Source organism: Ascidia mentula, chromosome 4 (genome assembly GCF_947561715.1).
Source record: "Ascidia mentula chromosome 4, kaAscMent1.1, whole genome shotgun sequence".
Taxonomy (NCBI): Eukaryota; Metazoa; Chordata; class Ascidiacea; order Phlebobranchia; family Ascidiidae; genus Ascidia; species Ascidia mentula.
The window spans coordinates 8,175,049-8,198,251 of NC_138569.1; the positions used below are offsets into that span (position 1 = coordinate 8,175,049).

Genomic DNA, 23,203 nt, shown 5'->3' on the forward strand with positions numbered 1-23,203 from the left:
AAACTGATGTTATAAATATAAAAGTAAACAATGCGGATTTATAAATATGGAATATCGCATTAAAAGGCGGAGGATGAGTTTCTTACAGAGGCGGAGTGCAAATATATCAGGTTTTGGAATGAGATAACACCGAGTCTTTTGAAATATCATCCACCAAGAACAAAAAGCGAAATAGATTTTTCAAACGACCCGATACACATTAAGCACAAAAACTGGGTTAGCAATTAATGCTCTGTTCAGACCATTTGCCGATTAAACTTACGTTTGAATTTCTGGTTCAGCGCTTCTTGTATCAAAGGAGCGCTCCTTCCTCTGATGGTGTTGGGTGTTAGCAACTTCTTCACCAAATCCTGGAACTCGCTCGTGTTGGAACTTGCATTGAGTGGAAAACCGTTGGGGGAATTACCGTGAAGAACGTCGGCATATGTCGTCACTCCAATCTAATAAAAAACAAAAACTTTATTATCGCAGAAAATTTTTTGCCCATTTTACTACCGCATTTTTATAAATTTATATCAATTGCTATAGTACCTGCGTATCATTGGGACCGATTTTAAAGTTTTCTGCAAGTTTGCGGAGGAATTTCTTGAAAGCTTCGACGGGGGCATCGACCGGGGTTGTCCCGGGCGGGGTTTTTCTTGCCCCATCCAACACCACCAAGATGTCCGTCGGCTCCATGAACATACACACTACAACACACGATGATTAACTTGATGTTGAGGAACCGAGTTACGCACGTACACCCTCCGCCATCTTTATTTACGATTGGAAATAAGTGCCAAATAATAAAAAGCAACGCGATTTGTGCGGTTTCTGCGATTATCGGCTGGGAATACGTTACCACAAAATAAGCTAACCAAAACTAAACGCCGTTTGCTAAATTTATCCGCGGTTCTTACTCGAATTTTGATAAGATATTAATAATGTGTAAAAACTGCGTGATCCTTCTGCATATTTTATTTATCATCTGCCCACCTGGTTGAAATGTTGTGGTCCCAGGCGGTGTAGTTTCCACAGCTGAAGGTAAAAAGTTTATACATTATAAAACTAAAATTTGTTATACAATGCTGATGTAACAGCATTAATTGAAACGCCAAACGCAATTTACTTGTAACTCCAGTGGCCGTCGGACGATACGTTGTGAATTCCGTGGTTGTTACAGGTTGATCTAAGTAAAATACAAGTGTTACAGAAGCGACTTTCTACAGCAGTAAAATTAAGCCTAATTATTTAGTTTCGGTAATGAAGTAAGTTATACAGAAATTTTCTCCATTGTGGTATCTTTTTCTTATTATTTACGAACTATTGTATATTTATGGGTTAAACTTACACACACAAATTAGGTCCCTCAGCACAGGCACCTCACTAGACAAATTCTGGAATCCCCCTGGTACCTCCACCACGTGACTGGGGGTGACAGCGGGTCCCACGCTGTTGACCAATTTTTGAAATACTGTGTTGTCAGTCGGACCGGGCGAAACAATGACTGGAATGACCACTACGTTGCCTTGTATGACCGACGCTGTTATAACGTTTGAAAGAGGTTGTCGGTCCAAAGATGGCGCGTCCTGAGTCGTCACAACAACTACCGCCACCTTGCGGCGATCCGGAGTACTTTCTGCATATGTTCGTGCAAGGATTCGCCATTAAAGATTAAAATGGTGCTTGTTTACTGCAAGTTGTGAGAAATAGTGAAAAATCTTGTTATCAGATTTATAGTTTTAGCGCTACATAAGCAATATACCAACTTAACTACTGGTAGTTATACACGATCTATTCTAACATTTATACTAGTTAGGCAGTATCAATGTGTCAACCACAAACTAACCGGCAGTGAGACGTCTCAGCGATTCTTGGATGAGCGGGGCGTTCGGCTGGCGCGGCCCCATGGGTGATTTGATTCCGTCAATAGCTTTGACGATTTGTTCCGTTGTGTTAAAGGCGTTCAAAGGGAAGCCGTTTGGCCAACTATCGTGAACCACGTTATCGTAAAAAGTCACTCCGACCTTTAAAAGTAAATTACTGAATTAGAATTTCAAGTTGCATTAAAACACTCGTAGAGGAAAGCTCGCTACTTTAGTTGCTTGGTTTCGATGACGAAGCGTAGACCGACTTATCAACAAAATCATAAAACAATTTAAGATACCCTTGTTTTGTTTGGAGCTATGGGGAAACTTTTCACAAGACTTTTTAATAGTTTCCTGTAGTCCATCGTCGGATTCGATCCAGGTTGATTGTTGGACCCATCCAATATAAACACAAGATCAGTCGGAGGCATGTACTGGCAAACTGCACAAGAAGAAAATAATCGCATCGTGGTTTTGCTCGTGTTACGAATGGAGTGGTCATAGACTTTTGTCGTTCAATATCTCTGTTCCTTTTTCAACTTACTTTTTAAAATCTTCAAACCAAGGCCGTGAACCTACCCTGCCCTTATGCCCAATTAACCCCGATGTCGTGCCCTTCAAAATCACTCGCCTCTAAGATCCATAACTATGCGTAAAGTTCGAAACGAATTGGTAAACAAAAGTACGTTTATGCCAGAAGATCAGTACATTTTTAATTGCAATATGCCTGGCAGCAACAGGAATTTCATATTGGTAAACAAAAGTTGGAAGACGAAACGAAAATTTCTCGAAAAATTTTTTATGTTAACATCTCATGGTTTTCGTTAACTTCTGCAATAAACCTGGTTGCGGTGTGGTAACTTCGGTCGTTGTTGCCGTGGTTACAGTTGAAGCCGTGGTGGGGGGTGTTGTAACTTCTATCGTCGTTTCTGCCTCCGTTGTTGTTGGTAGAACTGCAATGAATATATTAAAATTTCAATAAAAAACTACTATCGATTATCTTATGCTGTTAATATTTCTATATGATTTGAACTGCATAATCGGGGCAAAACACAAGACAGGCGGACGGGTAATATGAGGTGATACAAACGGGAAAATATAAGGTTTAATATAAGTCTAAATACGTTTCGATAGTAGCTTAAAGGCTTTTGTGGTTCTGGCTAAAAGATAAAACATTATAAAACGAAATCAAATATATACACACACAATACAATACCTCCGCAAACTAAGTCTCGAATGTCTACAGCATATGAAGGCAGCGAACTGATTCCATTAGTCACCGCTAAAATCATTCTTTTGTCAAATTCCTCGCCCACCGAACTGGTAATTTGCTGTAATCTTCGGGGAAAACCCCCCACGCGAGGGGCCGCCAACACTACGATTTCTATGCCGGCGGCGGCATCGGTTGCCATGGCGGCGGCAAGGTCCGGAAAAGAGGCCGAGCGAAGCTCGATCACCGCCACTTTTTTTGCGCCCGGTCTGCCCCCGAATGCGACTGAAAATGCAGTTGTTTTAGTAGCTGAGTAAAGCCTTTTTAAATCAATCTGTTAGACAGCTCTTTGAAAGATGTTTTTATTTTTATCTGAAAGTTGTTTTATTTCGAGACACAAACAAAAATACAAATTACTTGGGTTATCACGGGTTTTCGTGGTAATGAAAAGAAACAAAAGTGTTTTCACAAAATTTAGTTTGCAGCTAAATTGTGCTTGTTAACAAGTACAGCATCACCACATATTTACCGTCAAATTTGTGTTGAAGAGTCTCGTTGATCAATGGACCCAAGTCAAACGATTTCATCTGTCCGGGATTTTGCAGGTTGCCTATGGCATTTAACAGTCCTGGTTCAGTATTATAGGCACCGAGGGGAAATCCCATCGGAGAAGTCCCATACAGAGCATTGTCGTACAGGTAAACACCAACCTACCAAAAGAGCTTGAGGTTTATTATTTGTGGTCTGCGTATTGGTAAACGGAAGACTTTTACATTCGGTTCCTCAAGACAACTCATGTTTCAACAAGTCCATCAAAGTAACATGACGATTTACCTCCGTATCGTTTGGCCCCAACTTCAAGTACTTGGTAAAGTTGGCGAGCATCTGTTTGTGATAAAGCATAGGGGTGTTGGTCCCGATGACCTTTGACCCATCAAGGAGGAATATAATGTCGGTGGGTGGAATATTTGAGCAGTCTGATAAAAAAGTGATAGTAAACCATTTTGTTAATAGTGCACCAGCATTGTAGTTTCTGTTGCAGTCGATGAAAAATTTGTAAATTGTCAAGAGAGCGGTACCAGTGTGTTATTAGCCGTTGATTTTTCGCAAATATTTTTTACACGCATTAAACTCATTCTAGGTTAGAAGCTTAACGAGAAGCAAAACTTGTCTCATAAGAAAATAAAGCTCGGGGGCGACATAGATTTTTTAACAGCAAACACATTTGAAACTAATACAACTAAAATCAAATGGCACGGATTGCAAGCAAAAGACTGTTTGTAACAACTGGCAGGGGTTTACAAGGAGGTGGTGCAGACGTTGTAGTTCCCACTGTCGTCACCACAGTCGTTCCAGCCGTGGTTTCCTTCGTCGTGCCAGTGGTAGTGGTTCCTGTAGTGCCCACTGTGGGGGCTTCGGTCGTTCCTGCTGTCGTTGTCGGTTCTGAAAATGGTCAATAAGTATAGGTTGATTAAAATAAACATTATCTTGGTTGTCTAGGGTTAATGTGTTCACCGAAAAATCACGGAAACGGGTGCTTATCTTAAAAATGTTGAAGGCACATCACTGTATAAACCATATAAGCAATATCAGACACAGGTATTCAGAAGAATGCGGAAAACCTCGTTTACTTACGCAGACAAATCAAATCCTTCAGTTTTCCTGCTTCTCCTGGTAGTCCTGGAAAGCTCGATGGGACTTCTAAAATTTCGTTGGAAGCTCTCCCAAGAAACCCAACACATGCTTGCAGCATATTCGGGGCGATGGCAGGTGTGACAGAAGGTGACACAAGGAGAGGAATAACACGAATGCCATTAGTCACGGCCTGCGTCAAAACACTTGATACTGTTGGTCCGATCTGCCCGGGAAGTGAGACGCAGGGAAGACGGACGTCAATCACAACTATCTTTCGCACTCCGGGGCGCCCTCCGTTGGAGGCTAAAACGCGAAAGAAAGTGTCAGATAAAACCAAACAAGATGTATTTCAGATGACGATGTGTTTTTGCTACATTCACATTCCCTTTGTCTTCTGGATGGAGGTCATTTCATGGAGTGCTTTCTCCAAAAGCATTTTTATCCACCATAAAGCGCTCATTTATATAGGTTGAAATTATTATTCCCCACCCCCCCAAAAAAAGAAAAAGAAAAAAAGGGAAACCAAGCAAACAAGATAGTGGGCTAATGTTTTGCCAACGACAACCAAAAGCTGCATCATTTTAAATTTTTGACAAGAAGGCTTGTCGTATCAGAAAAGGGCAACAAATGTGTTTGACCTATAATTGAAGGGATCCGAGTGGAACAGAATCTGACATTTACTAATTGTCGCACTTACGCAAGTACACGTCATTAAATGCTTGTTGTATGGGTATAGCGTATCCGAATGACGTTCTTCCTGGTGGCTGCAATCCCTTTATTGCCTTGTCCAATTCAGTTCGATTCTGATTTGCACCGAGTGGAAAGCCTTGCAATGTGTCCCCATACATATAAACTCCAACCTGGTATAACGCAAAGTATGCTTAGGCAGGAAAATTACGCAATGCTATTTCATCGGAGGTGATGATAACGCCTTAGTTCAAAGTAACTTTTGAATTCTAGGTTCTGTTGCAGGACAATGGGTACAAATTGTAAGTTTAAAAAAATTGCAGTATGACTGTCGGCATTAAAAATATTTGGTAGTAATGAAAACACATAAATATGAATATGTACGACAAACACCGGGATTTACCAATCCCACGTTTCGTAATGTTGTTGAGTATAATAAGCCAAACATTAACGTAAGCACATTTGCTGCTTTACCTGTGTTTCGTTAGGTCCAATTGGAAACTTTTGGGTCATGTTCAGTATTAGAGTCTTGTAAAAGTCAAAAATATTACGGCCTGGATGCAAGCCCGCAATCCCATCCACAAGGAAGATGACGTCAGCCGGTGGCATGTAGAAGCACTCTGAAAGTTAAAGTGTTTCAGAAACTTGCGCTTGGACAAATAAACATTACATTGACTTTTTGCTAACGGATTTTCTCAAGGATTTTTCGACAATACTTTTCTTTAGCTCCTACCTGGTATAGGTATAGGAGTTGTGGTGGGTGCCGGAGTCGTCGTGGTTGCTGGAAAGTAATGTGTATTTATTGTAAAAAGTGCGATTATTATTATTAGTGTGGAACGTGAATGAAATAAGCCCAGTATCTCAGGTATATGCCAATCTAAACTACGTATATTAACTGGTAGTACCTGTGGTTTCAGTAGTTGCAGTAGTTTCTTTAGTGGTTCCAGTAAAAGGTGTTGTTTCTTTAGAGGTTCCTGTAAAAGCAGTGGTTTCTTTGGTGGTTCCTGTGGTAGCAGTAGTCTCTGTGGTGGTTCCAGTGAAAGGTGTTGTTTCTTTAGTGGTTCCTGTAAAAGCAGTGGTTTCTTTGGTGGTTCCTGTAAAAGCAGTGGTTTCTTTGGTGGTTCCTGTGGTAGCAGTAGTCTCTGTGGTGGTTCCTGTGAAAGGTGTTGTTTCTTTAGTGGTTCCTGTAAAAGCAGTGGTTTCTGTGGTGGTTCCTGTGGTAGCAGTGGTCTCTGTGGTGGTTCCTGTAAGAGGTGTTGTTTCTTTAGTGGTTTCTGTAAAAGCAGTGGTTTCTTTGGTGGTTCCTGTGGTAGCAGTGGTCTCTGTGGCGGTTCCTGTAAAAGCAGTGGTTTCTTTGGTAGTTCCTGTGGTAGCAGTGGTTTCTGTGGTGGTTCCTGTGAAAGGTGTTGTTTCTTTGGTGGTTCCTGTAAAAGCAGTGGTTTCTTTGGTGGTTCCTGTGGTAGCAGTGGTCTCTGTGGTGGTTCCAGTGAAAGGTGTTGTTTCTTTAGTGGTTCCTGTAAAAGCAGTGGTTTCTTTGGTGGTTCCTGTGGTAGCAGTGGTCTCTGTGGTGGTTCCTGTGAAAGGTGTTGTTTCTTTAGTGGTTCCTGTGAAAGGTGTTGTTTCTTTAGTGGTTCCTGTAAAAGGTGTTGTTTCTTTAGTGGTTCCTGTAAAAGCAGTGGTTTCTGTGGTGGTTCCTGTGGTAGCAGTGGTCTCTGTGGTGGTTCCTGTAAAAGCAGTGGTTTCTTTGGTGGTTCCTGTAAAAGGTGTTGTTTCTTTAGTGGTTCCTGTAAAAGCAGTTGTTTCATTGGTGGTTCCTGTAAAAGGTGTTGTTTCTTTAGTGGTTCCTGTGAAAGGTGTTGTTTCTTTAGTGGTTCCTGTAAAAGGTGTTGTTTCTTTAGTGGTTCCTGTAAAAGCAGTGGTTTCTGTGGTGGTTCCTGTGGTAGCAGTGGTCTCTGTGGTGGTTCCTGTAAAAGCAGTGGTTTCTTTGGTGGTTCCTGTGGTAGCAGTGGTCTCTGTGGCGGTTCCTGTAAAAGCAGTGGTTTCTTTGGTAGTTCCTGTGGTAGCAGTGGTTTCTGTGGTGGTTCCTGTGAAAGGTGTTGTTTCTTTAGTGGTTCCTGTAAAAGCAGTGGTTTCTTTGGTGGTTCCTGTGGTAGCAGTAGTCTCTGTGGTGGTTCCAGTGAAAGGTGTTGTTTCTTTAGTGGTTCCTGTAAAAGCAGTGGTCTCTGTGGTGGTTCCTGTGGTAGCAGTAGTCTCTGTGGTGGTTCCAGTGAAAGGTGTTGTTTCTTCAGTGGTTCCTATAAAAGCAGTGGTTTCTTTGGTGGTTCCTGTGGTGGTTGCTGTTAACTCCTGGGTAGTTGCGGTGGAAGCAGTGGTAGATACTGTAGTGGCAATAGTAGTTTCAGGAGGTTCTGGAAAAAAATTGAAGGTAAGAAAAACATATGCTTTTGTTTTGCCATATCACGCAAAATAAATGCTGTAGGCACGTAATTGTAGATTTGAAATGTGATCTGGTGAACTTAATGCGCGTTTACTTGACTTCTAAAATCCGCCAAGCGCATACGTACATGATTATGAAGGTAGTATAGGGACGCCATGGATAAGAACCGAGAGCATTATGATTAAATTTTTGCCGGGTAAGCTCAATTTTCTACGATGTAGCTGTGCGAATTGTTAGTGGCATTTGTAACAGTGTTTTATATACATATATATCGATGGCCGACTGATTGCCAGTTACAAAGAAGGACAACACTTAAGCGGTCGTAGTGATCCACTTCATGTAAACGAAAGGGTGGCTGGAACACTGGGCGGGTTGTCTTCACTGACTTAATCAACGTACCAAGACAAACCAAGTCCTTCAGTTGATCCGCTTTGCCCGGAACACCAGGATAGCTGGACGGAACCTTTACCATTTCACTGGAAGCGTTTCCAAGATAATCAGCGCATGCCTGAACCAACATCGGAGGGATGACTGGTGTGACGTCAGGGGATACCAGTAGGGGAATAACGCGGACTCCATTGGTTATAGCTTGGGTGAGAATGCCTGACATGGTGGGTCCAAATGGCCCGGGAAGGGTTATGCATGGAATGCGGACGTCCATTACAACTATCTTGCGCACTCCGGTACGCCCTCCGTTGGAAGCTGTAAGAGACAATGAAATAGTCATAGTAAAAAAAGTTATAGTACACTAAAGAGGAACGAAAGTCAACGTTGTTTTCCAAAATGAAACAATTGTTTACAAATGCACGCTTGATTAACATAACTGACCCTAATAATAAAAGTTCAAAACTACACAAAAGCCGTTGTACTGGTTCCATAAATTACAAATCTTCCAAATAAACTTCTGATGTTGCAAAACCCATTGTATGTGCGACAGGCGCAACATTTCTTTTATTTTATTGTGGCATGAAATACATAATCTCAATGCAGCCATTCGCCCAATGACTTAACGTTAAACATTTAACGCCTATTACAGACAAGCATTTACATGGTCCTCAACCCAAAAGTGAAAGGGTTCAACTGATCGTTCCTCGTACTTACGCAAAAACGCAGTATTTAACGCTTTTTGTACAGGTGCTGTGTAGCCAAAGGAGGTTCTTCCAGGTGGCGACAAGTTGTTAACAGCGGCCTCCAGTGTACTGTGGTTCAAGTTTTCCTTGAGAGGAAATCCTTGCAAGAAATCGCCGTAAAGATATACTCCCACCTATCACATTTTTATGAGTAAAATTTATTGCCACAATTCTATACGAGTGTGTTTCGCCCACCTGTGTTTCATTCGGCCCAATCGGAAACTTTTTGGTCATGTTTAGTATCAGGGTCTTGTAGTAATCGAAAGAGTTGGTGCCGGGAATCATGTCTGCAATCCCATCCACGAGGAAAATGACGTCAGCAGGAGGCATGTAGTAGCAATCTGGATTCACGACACCAATTAAAGGTACCAACACAAATTACAGAAACATGTATTAAAGTATTATTATTTAGGTGCGAAAACTAGTAGACGGAAAAGAAAATTCAGAGCTACTATGCTAATATGTCATGCTTTAGCAGACGTTTGAAACACTACTGCGCATTGCTGCAACTCAGTCTTCTTTAAGAACTGATGATATACACACTATTATTGTTTTAGTTGTCCAACCAAGCAAATGGTATTTGTTACGCTTTTTACCTGGTAAAGGAGGTGGGGGCGTGGTAGGCGCAAGGGTAGGAACGAAAGCTGTAAAATAAAAAACTTATTTTACCTGTTGTGCCAAACTTGGTGTAGTTCAAAATAAACACTACCTAACATGTGAAAGGGATGCTAAGGATTATAAAAGTGTCATAGCTATAAAATATATTTTTGAACCTTATACATTTAAACAATCATGAATATTTAGTTGCAGATTATTTACATCTCGCAATGCCAGTCGAAACTTCGGAAGATTTTAAAAAAAAACACCAGACCACATGAAAATATGAGTAAAACTTACGTATGGGTGTGCAAATAGACTCGCTGACATTTTTGAGTAACAACTCTCTAAAACTTGTTCCTTCGCCCACAAACACCGTCCCCGCTCCGGCGACCATCTTATCAAGAATGCTGCGGTCCATTGATTTTACTCCGACTCCAACCAAATGGAAAGTGGTTCCGTTTTCATAAACTTTCTTGCGCGTCTCGTACAGTTTGGCCACCATCTCGTTATACTTCTCCACATCCTGAATTCAATGTGGGCCATAGTTGTGATATGAAAAATCAGGTTTCGAAGTCCAATTTTAAACAAGGAATGACAAGAATACCCAAAGGTGTGAAAACTGTAAGATTTTTCTAAACACTATAAGCAAGAGTGTTTCATCTGGGAGACGTGGACAAACATATGCCCTTTCACAATAGGATTTTACGTAAGTTCACGAGCTGATAGCGTTGGAGCAATGCATTTTGTTACGTGTTTCATAGCGATGAGTAAAATGTTTGATTTTGTCAAATAAGTGGAATAAAAGCAGCTTGTGTAACACAGCCGCGCATATTGAGCAACAACGTAGCATCACAAAACCACCAAATACTTGTGGAAAATTCCAATCACTTTCCACAATACAGCTTACCTTTGTGCGGCCATCTGTAACGACAACAACCACCAGTGGAACGGTCGGTCGTCTTCCTATTTCTTTGCTGTTTCCTAGCCTATCGTAAATGCGAATAAGAGCTGTGTAGAGGTGGGTGGTGCCTTGGAGAAGTCTAAGGTTATTGATCGCGTCGATAATTCCGCTCTTGTTCCGAATGTAGGTGCCGAGACTAAACTCGATGTGTGAAGTGCCCCCAAACTGCAGCATCCCAATCTGGAAAAGAATTTTTTGGATGAACACACGTCACAACACGCAAGTCCAGAATTTTATTGCAAAGAAGGTTAAAGTAAATTCTTTTTGGTCAGGGTTCTCAACACACACAACAGAATATCCGACCCTACTGAAAACAGTTGTTATTAACATATATATTTCTCATAGTTTAAAGACATGGTTTTAAATGAGTACAGGCATACGTGCATAGGGATAAGGTCGCCCAGGCCAAAAAACTTAGTGACAAGCCAAATAGCAATTCTGTTTATCATTTGGGACAGTTCGTTTTGCTTACTCTTGCTTCGTCGTTGTTTACGTTGAACTGCTCCAATATTCCGTTAAGGATGTAAATTAGAGTCTGCAAACCTCTTTGTCCCATGCTGAACGAGGTGTCGAGCACAAAAATGATGTCCACTTTGCAACCGGCAGCTGCAAAGGAGTAGACAACTTTTTAGACCGAGGTAGCAACAGTAATGGTGGATTTTGAAAGTACAAGTGCATATAATTTACTTACCAAAAACGTAGTTTTAAATATACCAACAGAATGAAAGTTTTGCGCATTTTTAACTTTGCGGCCAAGCAAAATATAACAGTTATTACCGACATATGTTGTAGCAGTTGCTATCTCGGTTGTGCCTGTTGTTGCCGTCCCCGTGGTTGCTGTGATAGTCGTGGGAGCTGGACATACAAACAGCCAATTATTTTGTAACATAACTCTGCATCGGGAAAATATATATGACAAACGACCAATATGTAATTAATGGAAATTTTGTTGTTGAAGACAACATAGTGATTGACTCACCTGTTGTCGTCGCCCCGCTTGTGGTGGTGATGATAGCTGATAAAAAAACGTAATGCTTTTGTGAAATATTGAGTAACTTTTCAATTTTATTCAGTTCGGTTTACATCCTGATACGTATGATATTTTTAACAGTGTTCGATCGTTTATTTATTTAGCATTTCTGTCATAAACAAAACAACACAGTTTGGAAATTATCTTTTAAAAAAGTTTTTTTTAGGGATATTTAACCAACGAACATAAACGCCAAGTTATCGCTATCGGTTTAAAAAGTCACCTGCGCAAATGGAATCTTTTATCTGGGGCAAACGCGCTTCAATTTCCCGCAATCCTCCGGCAGCCACGAACAAGTCGCTAGCGGGAACACTGCCGCCCAGATTGGATACAAACTCGGCCATTGGCTGAGTTAAGGGTAGTCCGAGGCCCGGAGCGACTCCCAACACAATCACTTTGGCTCCGATGTCCTGGGCGCGGATAATGTTGACGGGAAGAGGTGTACTCGTGGATGCTGCGCTCTTCTTGGTCGCGAGGATCACATAGACCTGCGTAACATTGGTACGCGGCTTTCCTGTAGAAACAGAATTATAGTCGTTGCTTGTTCTTGAGGTCATGCTTTGTTGTCAGGTGCAGGTTTTTTTTAATACTAGGTTTAGATTAAAAGTTAAAGACAATATTTAAAACTACAACGTGGAAACGTTTTTTTTGTGCAGTGTTAACTAATTTTTATGAGATCAAAAACAATGGAAAAAGATTTAAACTTACGACTGGATAAACGGTTCAAAAACTGGGAGAAAGCGTTAGCTGGGTTCGGATTTTGGGAGTTGGAAACTTTTATGGCGTCGATGGCGGCTTTCGTTTGCTGAAGGTTTCGCGGTCCAAGTTCAAACGTTCCGTCATCAAGAAGATTGGAATCAAATCCGATTACTGAAAGCTGGATAACAGATATTAAAGCTACTGAAAAAGAAGCTATAAAAATCAGCACATGCAACGCGATCATTTCGGTGACTTCTCAATCAACTTACCTCAACGTTATTGCCGGATAACACAAAACTTTCGGCTAATTTCTTCAGAACGCGTTTCAAGTCGTTGTCGTTGTTTCCCTTTGTCAGCCAATCAGAAGTGTCCACCAAAAACGTGATGTCCAGAGGTCCGTAGTCGCAAACTGCCAAAGCTTGCTGGTTAATTTCAATGCTGTGATTTTAAAACGCTTTCGAAGAGACCTTACAGTTTTCGTTTACTCAACGTCTCTAATGGTTTCTATTTAAATCAATGTCGACCTCTAAATTCTCGTTAGTTGTGGATTGTTTAGTCTACTCGGCATGTATTTTCTCGCAGAAATATTGCAGCAAAATCTTACCTGGTCTCGTTCCCGTTGTAACCTGGACGGTCGGCGTCGTTGTTGGCACTGCAAGAAGCTTGCAATAAGTTTCTACCAACAAACAAAAACATCACAGTACCTGGGTAAGAGGTGACCTCAGTCGTGGTCACTGCAGTGGTCACGATGTAACAGAACATATCTGCGAGCTCGGACGCCATCACAACCGGATCGTCGACGTTCTTGAGGCGCAACGTCATTCCTTCCAAAACCCGCATATACTCATCCACTCTTACTTGGTCGTAGCCAGAAAACGTGTTTTTAAAGTAGCCGACCATGAAGCCATAGCCCTGCCCTTGTAGGCGCTTGATCTCACCAAGCACACCGCCTTCTTTCGAGCTTCCCAAGGCTCGATCTGAGTCAGGGAGTCGGGTGAGGATGAGAAGGAACATTTTGGTGTAATGTGTGGGACGAAGGTTGCGATTGAAAACAATCTCAGAAGCGTACTGAATTGCTTTAAGCAAGTCGAAGTATGTTTTGTTTCCGGCCTGTGTAATGACGGGTCCAGCAGCAGTTGTGTTGAAACGATTTAATAGGAGAGTCTTGTTGCTTCCGGTCCCAGTGAAATAAACAGGCTTCTTAATACTTTCACCCACGACCGCTAGTTCGACTCTCGAGTAACGAGAACCATCGTCTATTGCCAAATCAGCAAATGTGTTGCGTAACAGCGACGTCACGTAGGTCCTACGTTTGGGCTGCGACGCGATTAGAGCATCCACAATCACGTAAATGTCCAAAGGACGTATGCAAGAAGGTGCCGGAGTAGTAGGAGCGGTGATGCCTGTTGTAGCTGCTGTTGTGACTCGAACTGTGGTGACAAGCGTGGTGCCAGTAAACGGTGAAGTGGTAGGCGTAGTGCCAGTAAACGGTGAAGTGGTAGGCGTAGTGCCAGTGCTTGTGGTTACAGTTGTGTAGGGTTGGGTTACTGTAGTTGGAATGGGTGTAGTTGGTGCAGCTGTAGTTGGCGGTACTCCAGGCTGACATAGCTTCTGGGCCACGTTAAGGCCTAAAGCGTTGTCCACCAGTTCTCTGGAATTAGCGACCCTCTGAAAGTATCCCGCTGGTCCGGATAAAATAGCAACATCCTGCACACCAACGAGTCCTCCATAACTTAACACAATCATATTTGTCCCGTTCTGGAACAACTCGTTCAGAACTGTAGCCATTAGGTTGTCATAGACGGGCTTCGATTTCATAAAGATAACCACAGTGGTGTTTCTATCCCGAGGCAAAGTCTTTTTATCGAGCAAGACCTGTTGCAGGGCCGCGCTTATATTAGCTACGTGACCAAAGGGTGCTTGCGGATGGAGAGTACCCGGGTTTTTAAGAAACGATTGCATCTTGGTATTGTCGCTGGGTGGTATTAAGTACTGCGCAGTGCTTCCGTATTGAAGGACTCCGACGCGAACCCGGTTTACGCCGGTTGGATCTGGAACGAAATTAAGCGGGTTCAGTGTGGCAGCCAACTTGTGAGTGGCGTCGATCAAATCATTGAGATTGAGTACGGTTACAGCATCCGAGTTGTCCCAAAGGAAGAAGATATCTGTTGGAATCTCGCAGTAGGTGGGCAGCACTGGTAGTACAGGTGGAGCACGACAAACTTTGTTGCTGACATCGCTGTATTTTTGAGGCAACTGACTGTCCAAGACGTACAAAACGTTGTCTACACCAATCAGCTTGTTCCAAGCCAGTTTGTCTGCAAAACTGTTGTACGCCTGTGGCGCTGTTAACACAGTTAGAACTATACCGCGGGTCGCAAAACGAGAAATGGTTTCGTTTATCGGTCGTTGACCCTGGGGTTTGCGACCTTGAAGGACCAAGACAGACTTTTGTACGCGCCCGTACGGTCTGGCACCCATGTCCGGGTTAACCAAGTAGTTGTTGGTCACCTCATCCAGGGCAAACTGCATGTCAAACACTTGAAGGTTCTGAGGCACCAACACCACCTTTTTGTCCAATACCGACTTGATCTCACCGTCAAGATTTTGCAGCAGCGCGGCCGAGTCCCAAACGAACCTCTTTACGCGCCATGTACGCCTAGCTGCCAACAGAACAGCAACGCGCGTTCGCTGTTGAGAAATTGTGACATTTTCCAGAAGGTTTTGGAGAAGATTAAACACAAGCGTCTGTTTACTTGTCTGTATGGTGGCGTCCGGCGCTAGTAAAAGAGAAGTGTCAATGACAATTACAAGATCCGCAATCATGGTGCAGCGTTCTTTTGGTGCAGTGGGTGTGGGTGTCGTCGTTGGCGTCGGTGCAGGTGTTGTTGGCTGTGGTGTAGTCGCCGTAACGTTAACAGTTACACCCACGCATATTTGATTCAGAATCTCAAAGGAAAGACGGGCGTAGGTTCGTTTCAGAATATCTTGTATCTGATTTACGTGGAAGAAGTGAACCAGGCCATTCGAAACGTCCTCACCAGGGAATTTTTGCCACACGGCCAGTAGAATAACCTGTATACCCCGTGCACGCACTGATTTCAACACGCTTGTGATGTTGTCATGTGGCGGGGAAAAGACAATCACGAAAAGGATGTCCTCAATCGTTTCATTTGTGACTTTAAGTGCAGATGAGTTAAAGGACGTCGAAGCACGTAGTATAGCATCGCCAAGCTTGTTTGAACCGCTGCGCTGCAGCTCCATTCCGCTGACAGTGTTGGCAACAATGCTCATGTTCTGATGGTGTGTGATGTTTAAATCCACCTCGACGTAATCGCCGTACTGGTCGATGCCCACGTGGAGCTTCGAGTTGTTTTTCCCGTAGTTGGGGGGCGCGATTGCACCGATGTACGTCATCACAATCTTCTTCATGGTTGCGAAGTCTTGAGCGGCTAATTGGTCAGTGCTGTGCAGTAGGAACATAATGTTCACTGACGCATTACAAAATCTCCTCGCTGTTGTGATTTCAAGGACGTGTTCGTATGGCGTTGTGGTGGTTTTTGCCTCGGTGGTTGGTGTCACTGGCGTTGTGGCTGTTGAGGTCTCGGCCGTGGCATTGGTGGTATAACGGGCAGCTGTGGTAGTGAAGGGCGTTGTTTTAATCTCCGGTGTTGTAGTGATGCACTCGGCCGGAGTGTAGCAGTTCAGGAAGCCTGTGTCGCCGCAGGTGCTGTAGAGCACACACAAAATAACCAATCATTCTTGGAGTATATTTAAAGATTTCGCTCCGAATCGGTGGGCCGAATGCTTAAAATTGGATGATAAAAACAGTATTGACTGGAATAATTTCGTTGTTTATAGAATCGAAGAATATAAAAAAAAATTAAATTTACAACAATATTATATTCCTGAGACTCCAAAACGAGTAAAGGACGATCAGCGCCAGTGTATGATCTCTATGAAACTTTCGTTAGGAATTTACAACAATTCTTTATTTAGCTTCAATTTGTACAACAAGAATAATTTACCAAACTAGACACGCTTCTCGTACGACGACTTCGCCAGCGTGGTAAGATTTTCCCATGACGTGGCAAGTGATTCTACACACGCTTACACAGTGACCTGTTTCTTCGTCAAAGAGTGAGCCTGCAAGTTTGATATCAAGATTAAGTAACTGTGGATAATATAGGTAATAGTTGACCCAATATCACATGAAGATAATGCAATAAGAAAAATGACGTTTATTAGTTTAACATGCATCTGGCATGTGCGTCAGTAGAGCCCCCGGCGCCAATGCGCCTTCATATCTTTAAGTTAAAGATTTGTAAGTTTTTTTTATGTCTCTTTTGTTGAAACCATTTGACATACAATAAGCACGCTTAATGGCTTCGTATGGTGGTGTTCGACGCCAAACACATGTATACTCGCTTAAACACAATATTTGCCCCCTCTGTCAGCACGACGGACCGGCCACGCCGCTGGACAGAATTGTAATGCCTTGAGAATAAGCTCGCCAAACTCCAACACACCTTCGGGACAGGACGGAAAGCAACCTTCAACGCATGGAATCTGCAACGAGCATTGGTGGTGGGAGTCGGAGAGATATTTGTGCTGACAGGTTGTCGGACATGCTGAGTTGCATTCCTGGTAATGCCACACGCAGTCGGACACGTTCTTGTTGTAGGCCTCGCACATGAGCGCTGAATTTCAAATAAAAGTTTCAGGGTTGACGAAACAAACAAAAATTATGTTTAATTAACAAGGTGTACATTGCAATTGTAATGTAATGATGCCTAGCGTATAACACAGTCTTCTGTGTCATCAGGCAAAACTAAAGATTATTACCAAAGCTGAAGGGAGCAGATAGCGACAAATATAACTTTTTTTGTTATAGTTATTTTTAGTAATTGATTAGTTTTCATTTATGATAGAAGAATTATTTATTTGTGTTTATTCAAAAAGCATCATTTCGACACAAAATAATACTTATGTCTAGTCCGAAAACCTTGCTATGGATAATGGCGGCTGTATGAAAAATACTTACGGCAGACGCTGGGCGTTCTCCAACGTAATGGCAAGCCGGCGCTCGCACAAGCAGCAGCGTACGCAGCAATAGCTGTGCAGAAACACTCGCAGTCCCCGCCCATATTACAACCGCAAGTGTCAAATATACAGTTCGAGTAATACCAGTTGACGTCCACCTGGAAATTAATTTCGTATTAGCTGTTTTTAATATGCTGGTCATGCAACATCATTACAAAAGCCAATTAATCATTATATATCTGCTCACCAACTCTTTACATTAAAGATAGCTGCGCAAACAACACCTAAACGTACAGTATTTCGCTTCAAAACTGCAACTGCATTAAAACGAACCGACCGTTAACTTACCAGGGAGTGACACGGTTGAAACACGGAACTGTACAAAATCTTGCAGCTCTTTTGCGACCAGGGATGGCGAGATGGATAAAGCTTGCAGGGATTTTTCCATTCGCCAACGTTGTCGCAACTTGGGGATGTCTTGCCAACAAAACAAAAAGGGCGATTCGCAAAAAGAAACATTGTATGTTAGTGTTCAAAAATATTTAATCCATTGAACTAATTTGCTCGAAAACAATCAAGCCATCCATTCTATTTATGTCGTGTATTTTGTGTAATTTACCTTCCAGCTGTTGCCGAATTCGTAGGACGTCACCGCCTGCATTCGGTCACTCTTTATGGGGTCGTTATTCTGGTTGTCGTCAAAGTTGCCGCACAAACCGCACACTTTACCCTACAAAGTTCGAAAACTTATTAAGAAAGTGTCAAAATACTTCAAGTAGTTTAAATTCAAAATATAAAAGCTTTCAATTGTCGCATAGAAAATCCTCCTGAAGAATTAGGTCACCTTGTGTTTGGGATCGAGTCGCACGTTCACGGTTGATTTTCGATCCCACGATACGATCAAACCAATCTCGTCCGCTGTGACCATAGTAAGTAGACCTACTTGATGGTAATCCCACAGAGTACTTGTACGGTTGGTCGTCGATCCCGGAGCCAGGCCAATCTTAACCGTTTGCCGCTTTTCTAAAATACAAAGTTTGTGTAATTCCTTAACTTTGCCAGAAGTTACCCCTCTACTGAGCATTACTTCCAGCGACACCAATTTATTTCGAAATCGATTTTTCTATGAGTAAAAAAACAACTGACCTCAATCTAAAAACTTCCGAAAATTTCAAATTATTGAAATATTTGTGCAATATTCTGATGTTATCGACGAAATTGATGTCCATGCATTTATTACAAAAACATAAAGTTCTATTTACGGAATAAAGATATAGTGCACCACGACTGCAATAACCTGTCCCTGTTCGCCTATCACAACAACAATTTAGCAAAACCATGGAAAAGCCTGGCGAAAAATGAATAGCGTCCTGTGCCACACGTAACCATATTAACCATAGGTTCAACTGCCTAACAAAGCTCACCGTATCCAAATCCTTCATGTTGCATTCGGATCGCGATTTTATCCTCAAGAATAACCGAAACACTTTTGGTGCATGTCATTCCACCAACACCGCACAACTGATTCTCGACGTGCACACGAAACGTTCCTTGTTTATCGCCGCAATAATCCTAAACAAAAGAGAATTCCATTTCACGCCGGCAGAACAGTCTTACCCCGAATTTGCGCAATTTTGCATTTTGTTGCGCAACAGATGCAGTTTGTTGTTTTTTGAGTGTGAGAAGCGAAAAAAACTGCATCCATCAGCATGACAACCGCTAAGATTGGTCAATGAGATGGCGCCCAAAAGTTATAAACACAAACAGAGCCGATAGTTAGTCTCACCGGGTTCATTCTTTACCTCTGAATGTCAGTTTGTAAGCCATTTTACATTTAAATTCTTTTTTATGTTGGTTTTTAAACTGCGCTGATTGTGTTTTAGCTACACCGATGATGCCTGTATATACTGACGAAATATATATAAGATATATCTAGACAAGTTCAAACAAACGACTAAGGATTACTTGCAGGAATTGTACCAAACAGTGCCGATAACATAAAATGCATTGTGTCGAGAGGAATGGCTTACGTGCGCCAAAATGTAGGTGCAGGATCCCATAAAGTCGTATTTGTATCCGTCGAAGGTGATGTAATGCGGATCACCATAGGCAGTACACGATCCGACACACGATTGGTTCGTACAAACCCATTGCTGATTAACACAATCGCTGAAAAAAAGACCATTAGCTGACTGTTTCTTGTGAATAGTTGACAAACAGGTAATGTAGAATCGAAACAAAGTGATTTAGCAGTAATCCCGTCCAGAAAAAATCACTCACAAATATTAGATATGGAAATGCAAAACACCGAAAATAATTTCGGCTAAATTGTTTTCTCACCATTTATTGCAGTCGATGGTAAGCACGTGACCGGGAAAGAAAGCGCGGTTGCTATAGTAACACGGGCAGTCATTTGCTTGGATGCAAACAGAGCGCTCTGCGTCAAACACCTGCCCATCTCCGCAACCGCACCCCTCCACACACACACCTGATATATAATAATGAATTACGTCGATAAAAAAACAGATTACATTGGAAACTGGGATAAAATGGCCAATGGCAGACATTTTTGTCACTTCAAGTAATCCTTAATTGAACTACTGTACAACTGGTTTTATATGATTAATTGAGTAGCATAAGTCATAGTGCTTGGGTAAACCAAGTTTTCACAAAATAACTTTGGTTTGACGCAGGCGTTTAAATCTAAAATACTAAACTAAAAGTTTATTATTCTTAAAATATCTAAATGTGGCTGAATGTAAAGTAGTTTTTTTGCGGCTGTATAGAAATGTTACAAAAAAGCTATTTTGTTTGGTCGAAAACTTAAACTAGTTTCAACTAATGTTTTTTCAGTTCCACTGATTTGAAATCTCACTTTGTGTGCAATCTTCTCCCACAGTCTTGCAAGTGTGCTGGCACTCAATTCCAACCGCGTTTGTCCCGTTGCAAGTTTTGTAAACCTGACCTGGCGGGCAAGTCGTTGACCCTGTGTTGACAAACATCATCTAGTTATCGGTTTGTCGTCAGTCCTTTTTGGTGACGGTAATTTCATGTCCAGTATATTCAATTGCTTTCTTTCAAATACGCATGTTACGATGTTTAAATGTAAATATACTGTGATGACCCGTACAATATAAACATACAATCCGAGAAAGAGTTTATAGCTAGCACTTACTAAGGGTACGAGATCCATCGATGCCGAGTTGTTGATTGGTGAGATGGATGTTGTTCACGCAAGTAAAGCGACCTTCCATGCAATGACTGCAAATTTGTGCATTTTAAACGAAACTGGAAAGGTGCATTTAGTTAAAAAAAACTTGTTGCGGAAATAGCACTGTGCTTTGGCGATTTCGAAAACGAAAACTGTGCAATAGGCAAATAAGATGTTTAACGCAATTAGCATATGGCCCCTTTCAAATGGTTTAAACTTTTCGGCCCTTGTACTTTTATCACATACCATGTAGTGAACTCCCTGTGGACGGTCTCGAAGGCGCGGTATATCTGGTTGTTATGGTAACACTCGCACTTTGCCTGTTCCACACACGAGCCGTCAGCGGTCATGAAAGTGCCGGCGGGACAGTTGCAACCCTGGACGCAACGCTCGGAGCAGCGAACGGACTGATCGGAAATTGACCTGCAGGTGGATAGGCACGAACTTCCACACTCTTGATAAACCTGGTTAAACGGGCACGGGACGGCTGTGAAGATCAAATAAAAGAAAAATCATATGGGTGATTGATTATTACTGAAACGATCAATTGAGAAAACGTTATCAAGTCACAGGTTAACCCGTGTTCAATTCCGATTTAGAAAAAAATTTGGCACTGTAATTTACAACTAATATTTTGGAAACGGCACACTAAGAAGACTTTAGAGTGCCTTGCAAAGCAAAACGAATAAATTGTTACCAAACGCATTGTAGAAGCATTTCAAGAAAATCATCAAAACAAAAACGATATTTTTTGTGAAATAAATAAACAAAATCAACAGCCCGATCCTTGTAAGCGATAGTAATATATGAGTGTCATCCGGACAACACCAGCCTGTTTGCTGGGTGGTACCGACGGATCTGTCCTGTCTTGTCAGGCCAAAACAACTCACAAAGAGTGGTCGACGATCAGCGTCAGTGCGACTACTTTTTGTGCGTTATTTTGGATGGTGATAAATAACTCTTAAAATAATTGTAGTTAACCCAGTTTTTAAAAAACATTCCAGAACCTACGGCAGAAACTTTCGCTGCGCCATTCAGTGACGTGTCCAACTCGCGCGCACACTCGGGCGAAGTGGGCAACACTGTCGCAGAGACACGACTCTCCGTCTTCGCATGCACAAACGTCATACAAGCACTGTTTGTAAAACTCCGTCGGTTGAATGTCGATGTGGCAGTTGGTGAACAGTGCGCTGATGATGACTGAGCACTCGGTTATGGCGAAAGAAGCTGCAAAAATGGGATAGAATATGATGAAACATACTTTTTGTCTTCGGGAGAATTTCGTCCCGCAATTTTGTTTCAAAGTTTTCCACGAGCTGTTCTGTGTGTCAAGGCATTATGTCCGGAAGAACACAGCAATATTAGATTAAAATGGAGTCGCCTTATGTTTTAATCTTAAACATATTTTATCCATATTTCAACATGTTTTTAACAGTGAAATAAATCCAAATTTGTGTAAGAGTCGTCGAAAGCGTTTTTGTCTTTCCGTGGCACAAAACGCAAAGCAAAATACCGCCACACCACATGTAAAGTGCTGTTCGCCCTTTGCAGTTTGTAACCCTTTTTATGTTCGGCAGTATAGGGCGTGACTCTAATTGTAAAATATCATTTTTTCTGTCCATTCTTTCATGCAATATTTTTATCGGCAGCATAGCAATACCCCCGGGTACAATTTTAACTGGTGCGCAGGTTGAGACTGCATCGTTACCTTCGGCAACACTTTCTCAAAAGTCATTCACGCTTTATTTTGTTTGTCCACCAGTTGTCCGGTGACCAAATACTGTCCACGGCGGCAATTATTGACCGTCAAGTATTTCCGCAATGCCATATTGTAAGGCACACTGCCCTTTCAAGTCCGGTGTGAAAATGTTTGAAGTGCGTAAAAATCCACTCTGGTCGTTACTACTCGCGCAAAACGTGGTCATGATGGTTCCTGCTAAAGGTGCGTAATGCAAGGGTACCTCTTTGTTGGTTGACTTGGCAAGGTTCCACAATTTGGTTAGGCGCCATGTCGATACAATCCGAGTTGGCCTTCCACGAATTGCCGAATGATATCGGGTTGCGCTCGACCAGACCTACAAAGAGAAACATGCTGACGGATCGACATTTTGTTTGTGAACAGATACCCTTGTCCTGTCTTCCATTAGTGCTGGATGTAAGTCTTATATAATAGTAACTCTCTGCCTACCGTTAAAGTTCATGAGGTCGTCTTTCTGATTGTCGTTGTAGTTTCCACACAGCCCACACAGCTTGTTCATCCACCTAAATTCGTAAATAAATGAGGAATTTTCGATCTAAATTGCATTGAGTTCAATACAAAAAAATTAAGCTTTTAAATCCAAAGAACCTTTTTTACAATATTTGTTGTACCGCTTATAAACAAAGAAGAAAACCAAATTTGTCGTTTGAATACCTCCGTTCAGCTCTAACGTAGACCCTCGCTTTACCATCCCAATCCACGATGATTCCAATGTCGGTTCGTATTTGGACAAATGTGGAAGAAACCATTGAGATCTGGAACGTCTCTGAAATATGAACGTAAAATTGCAAAATTAACTGCGCGGCTTCCGGTTGTACAAATGCAAACTTCACCTTTTAGAGTTCAAAGTATTATTCTGGGCGTCAAATTAAATTGGCGAACGTGGGAAAAGATGAAATGATTTCGATCGACTACACGTTTATGGCGTACCGTGTTTGGGCGAAAACTTGAATG

General features: G+C 42.0%; 1 protein-coding gene across 2 annotated transcripts in view; it reads right to left on the reverse strand.

Moving 5' to 3' along the window:
• Positions 1-23,203, reverse strand: part of LOC145898496 (uncharacterized) — a 52,815-nt gene that overhangs the window by 22,789 nt on the left and 6,823 nt on the right. For both annotated transcript variants that reach the window (XM_082986970.1, XM_082986968.1), the window contains exons 19-65: positions 22,904-23,015; positions 22,679-22,752; positions 22,452-22,565; positions 21,502-21,717; positions 20,737-20,977; positions 20,455-20,540; positions 20,155-20,265; positions 19,620-19,767; positions 19,310-19,448; positions 18,704-18,851; positions 18,124-18,302; positions 17,899-18,009; positions 17,628-17,756; positions 17,281-17,437; positions 16,766-16,936; positions 16,265-16,382; positions 12,941-15,966; positions 12,841-12,888; positions 12,506-12,645; positions 12,246-12,414; positions 11,761-12,051; positions 11,487-11,522; positions 11,285-11,362; positions 10,980-11,113; positions 10,454-10,687; positions 9,844-10,069; positions 9,543-9,590; positions 9,142-9,287; positions 8,918-9,080; positions 8,216-8,518; positions 6,285-7,787; positions 6,113-6,160; positions 5,854-5,999; positions 5,390-5,552; positions 4,693-4,995; positions 4,360-4,500; positions 3,892-4,034; positions 3,587-3,767; positions 3,064-3,342; positions 2,690-2,800; positions 2,147-2,289; positions 1,829-2,006; positions 1,331-1,618; positions 1,109-1,168; positions 976-1,017; positions 532-689; positions 263-440 (exon numbers count right to left, since the gene is read on the reverse strand). In XM_082986970.1, coding sequence (XP_082843096.1) covers positions 263-440; positions 532-689; positions 976-1,017; positions 1,109-1,168; positions 1,331-1,618; positions 1,829-2,006; positions 2,147-2,289; positions 2,690-2,800; positions 3,064-3,342; positions 3,587-3,767; positions 3,892-4,034; positions 4,360-4,500; positions 4,693-4,995; positions 5,390-5,552; positions 5,854-5,999; positions 6,113-6,160; positions 6,285-7,787; positions 8,216-8,518; positions 8,918-9,080; positions 9,142-9,287; positions 9,543-9,590; positions 9,844-10,069; positions 10,454-10,687; positions 10,980-11,113; positions 11,285-11,362; positions 11,487-11,522; positions 11,761-12,051; positions 12,246-12,414; positions 12,506-12,645; positions 12,841-12,888; positions 12,941-15,966; positions 16,265-16,382; positions 16,766-16,936; positions 17,281-17,437; positions 17,628-17,756; positions 17,899-18,009; positions 18,124-18,302; positions 18,704-18,851; positions 19,310-19,448; positions 19,620-19,767; positions 20,155-20,265; positions 20,455-20,540; positions 20,737-20,977; positions 21,502-21,717; positions 22,452-22,565; positions 22,679-22,752; positions 22,904-23,015 — 11,361 coding nt within the window. The remainder of the gene's footprint in view (positions 1-262; positions 441-531; positions 690-975; positions 1,018-1,108; positions 1,169-1,330; positions 1,619-1,828; positions 2,007-2,146; positions 2,290-2,689; positions 2,801-3,063; positions 3,343-3,586; positions 3,768-3,891; positions 4,035-4,359; positions 4,501-4,692; positions 4,996-5,389; positions 5,553-5,853; positions 6,000-6,112; positions 6,161-6,284; positions 7,788-8,215; positions 8,519-8,917; positions 9,081-9,141; positions 9,288-9,542; positions 9,591-9,843; positions 10,070-10,453; positions 10,688-10,979; positions 11,114-11,284; positions 11,363-11,486; positions 11,523-11,760; positions 12,052-12,245; positions 12,415-12,505; positions 12,646-12,840; positions 12,889-12,940; positions 15,967-16,264; positions 16,383-16,765; positions 16,937-17,280; positions 17,438-17,627; positions 17,757-17,898; positions 18,010-18,123; positions 18,303-18,703; positions 18,852-19,309; positions 19,449-19,619; positions 19,768-20,154; positions 20,266-20,454; positions 20,541-20,736; positions 20,978-21,501; positions 21,718-22,451; positions 22,566-22,678; positions 22,753-22,903; positions 23,016-23,203) is intronic.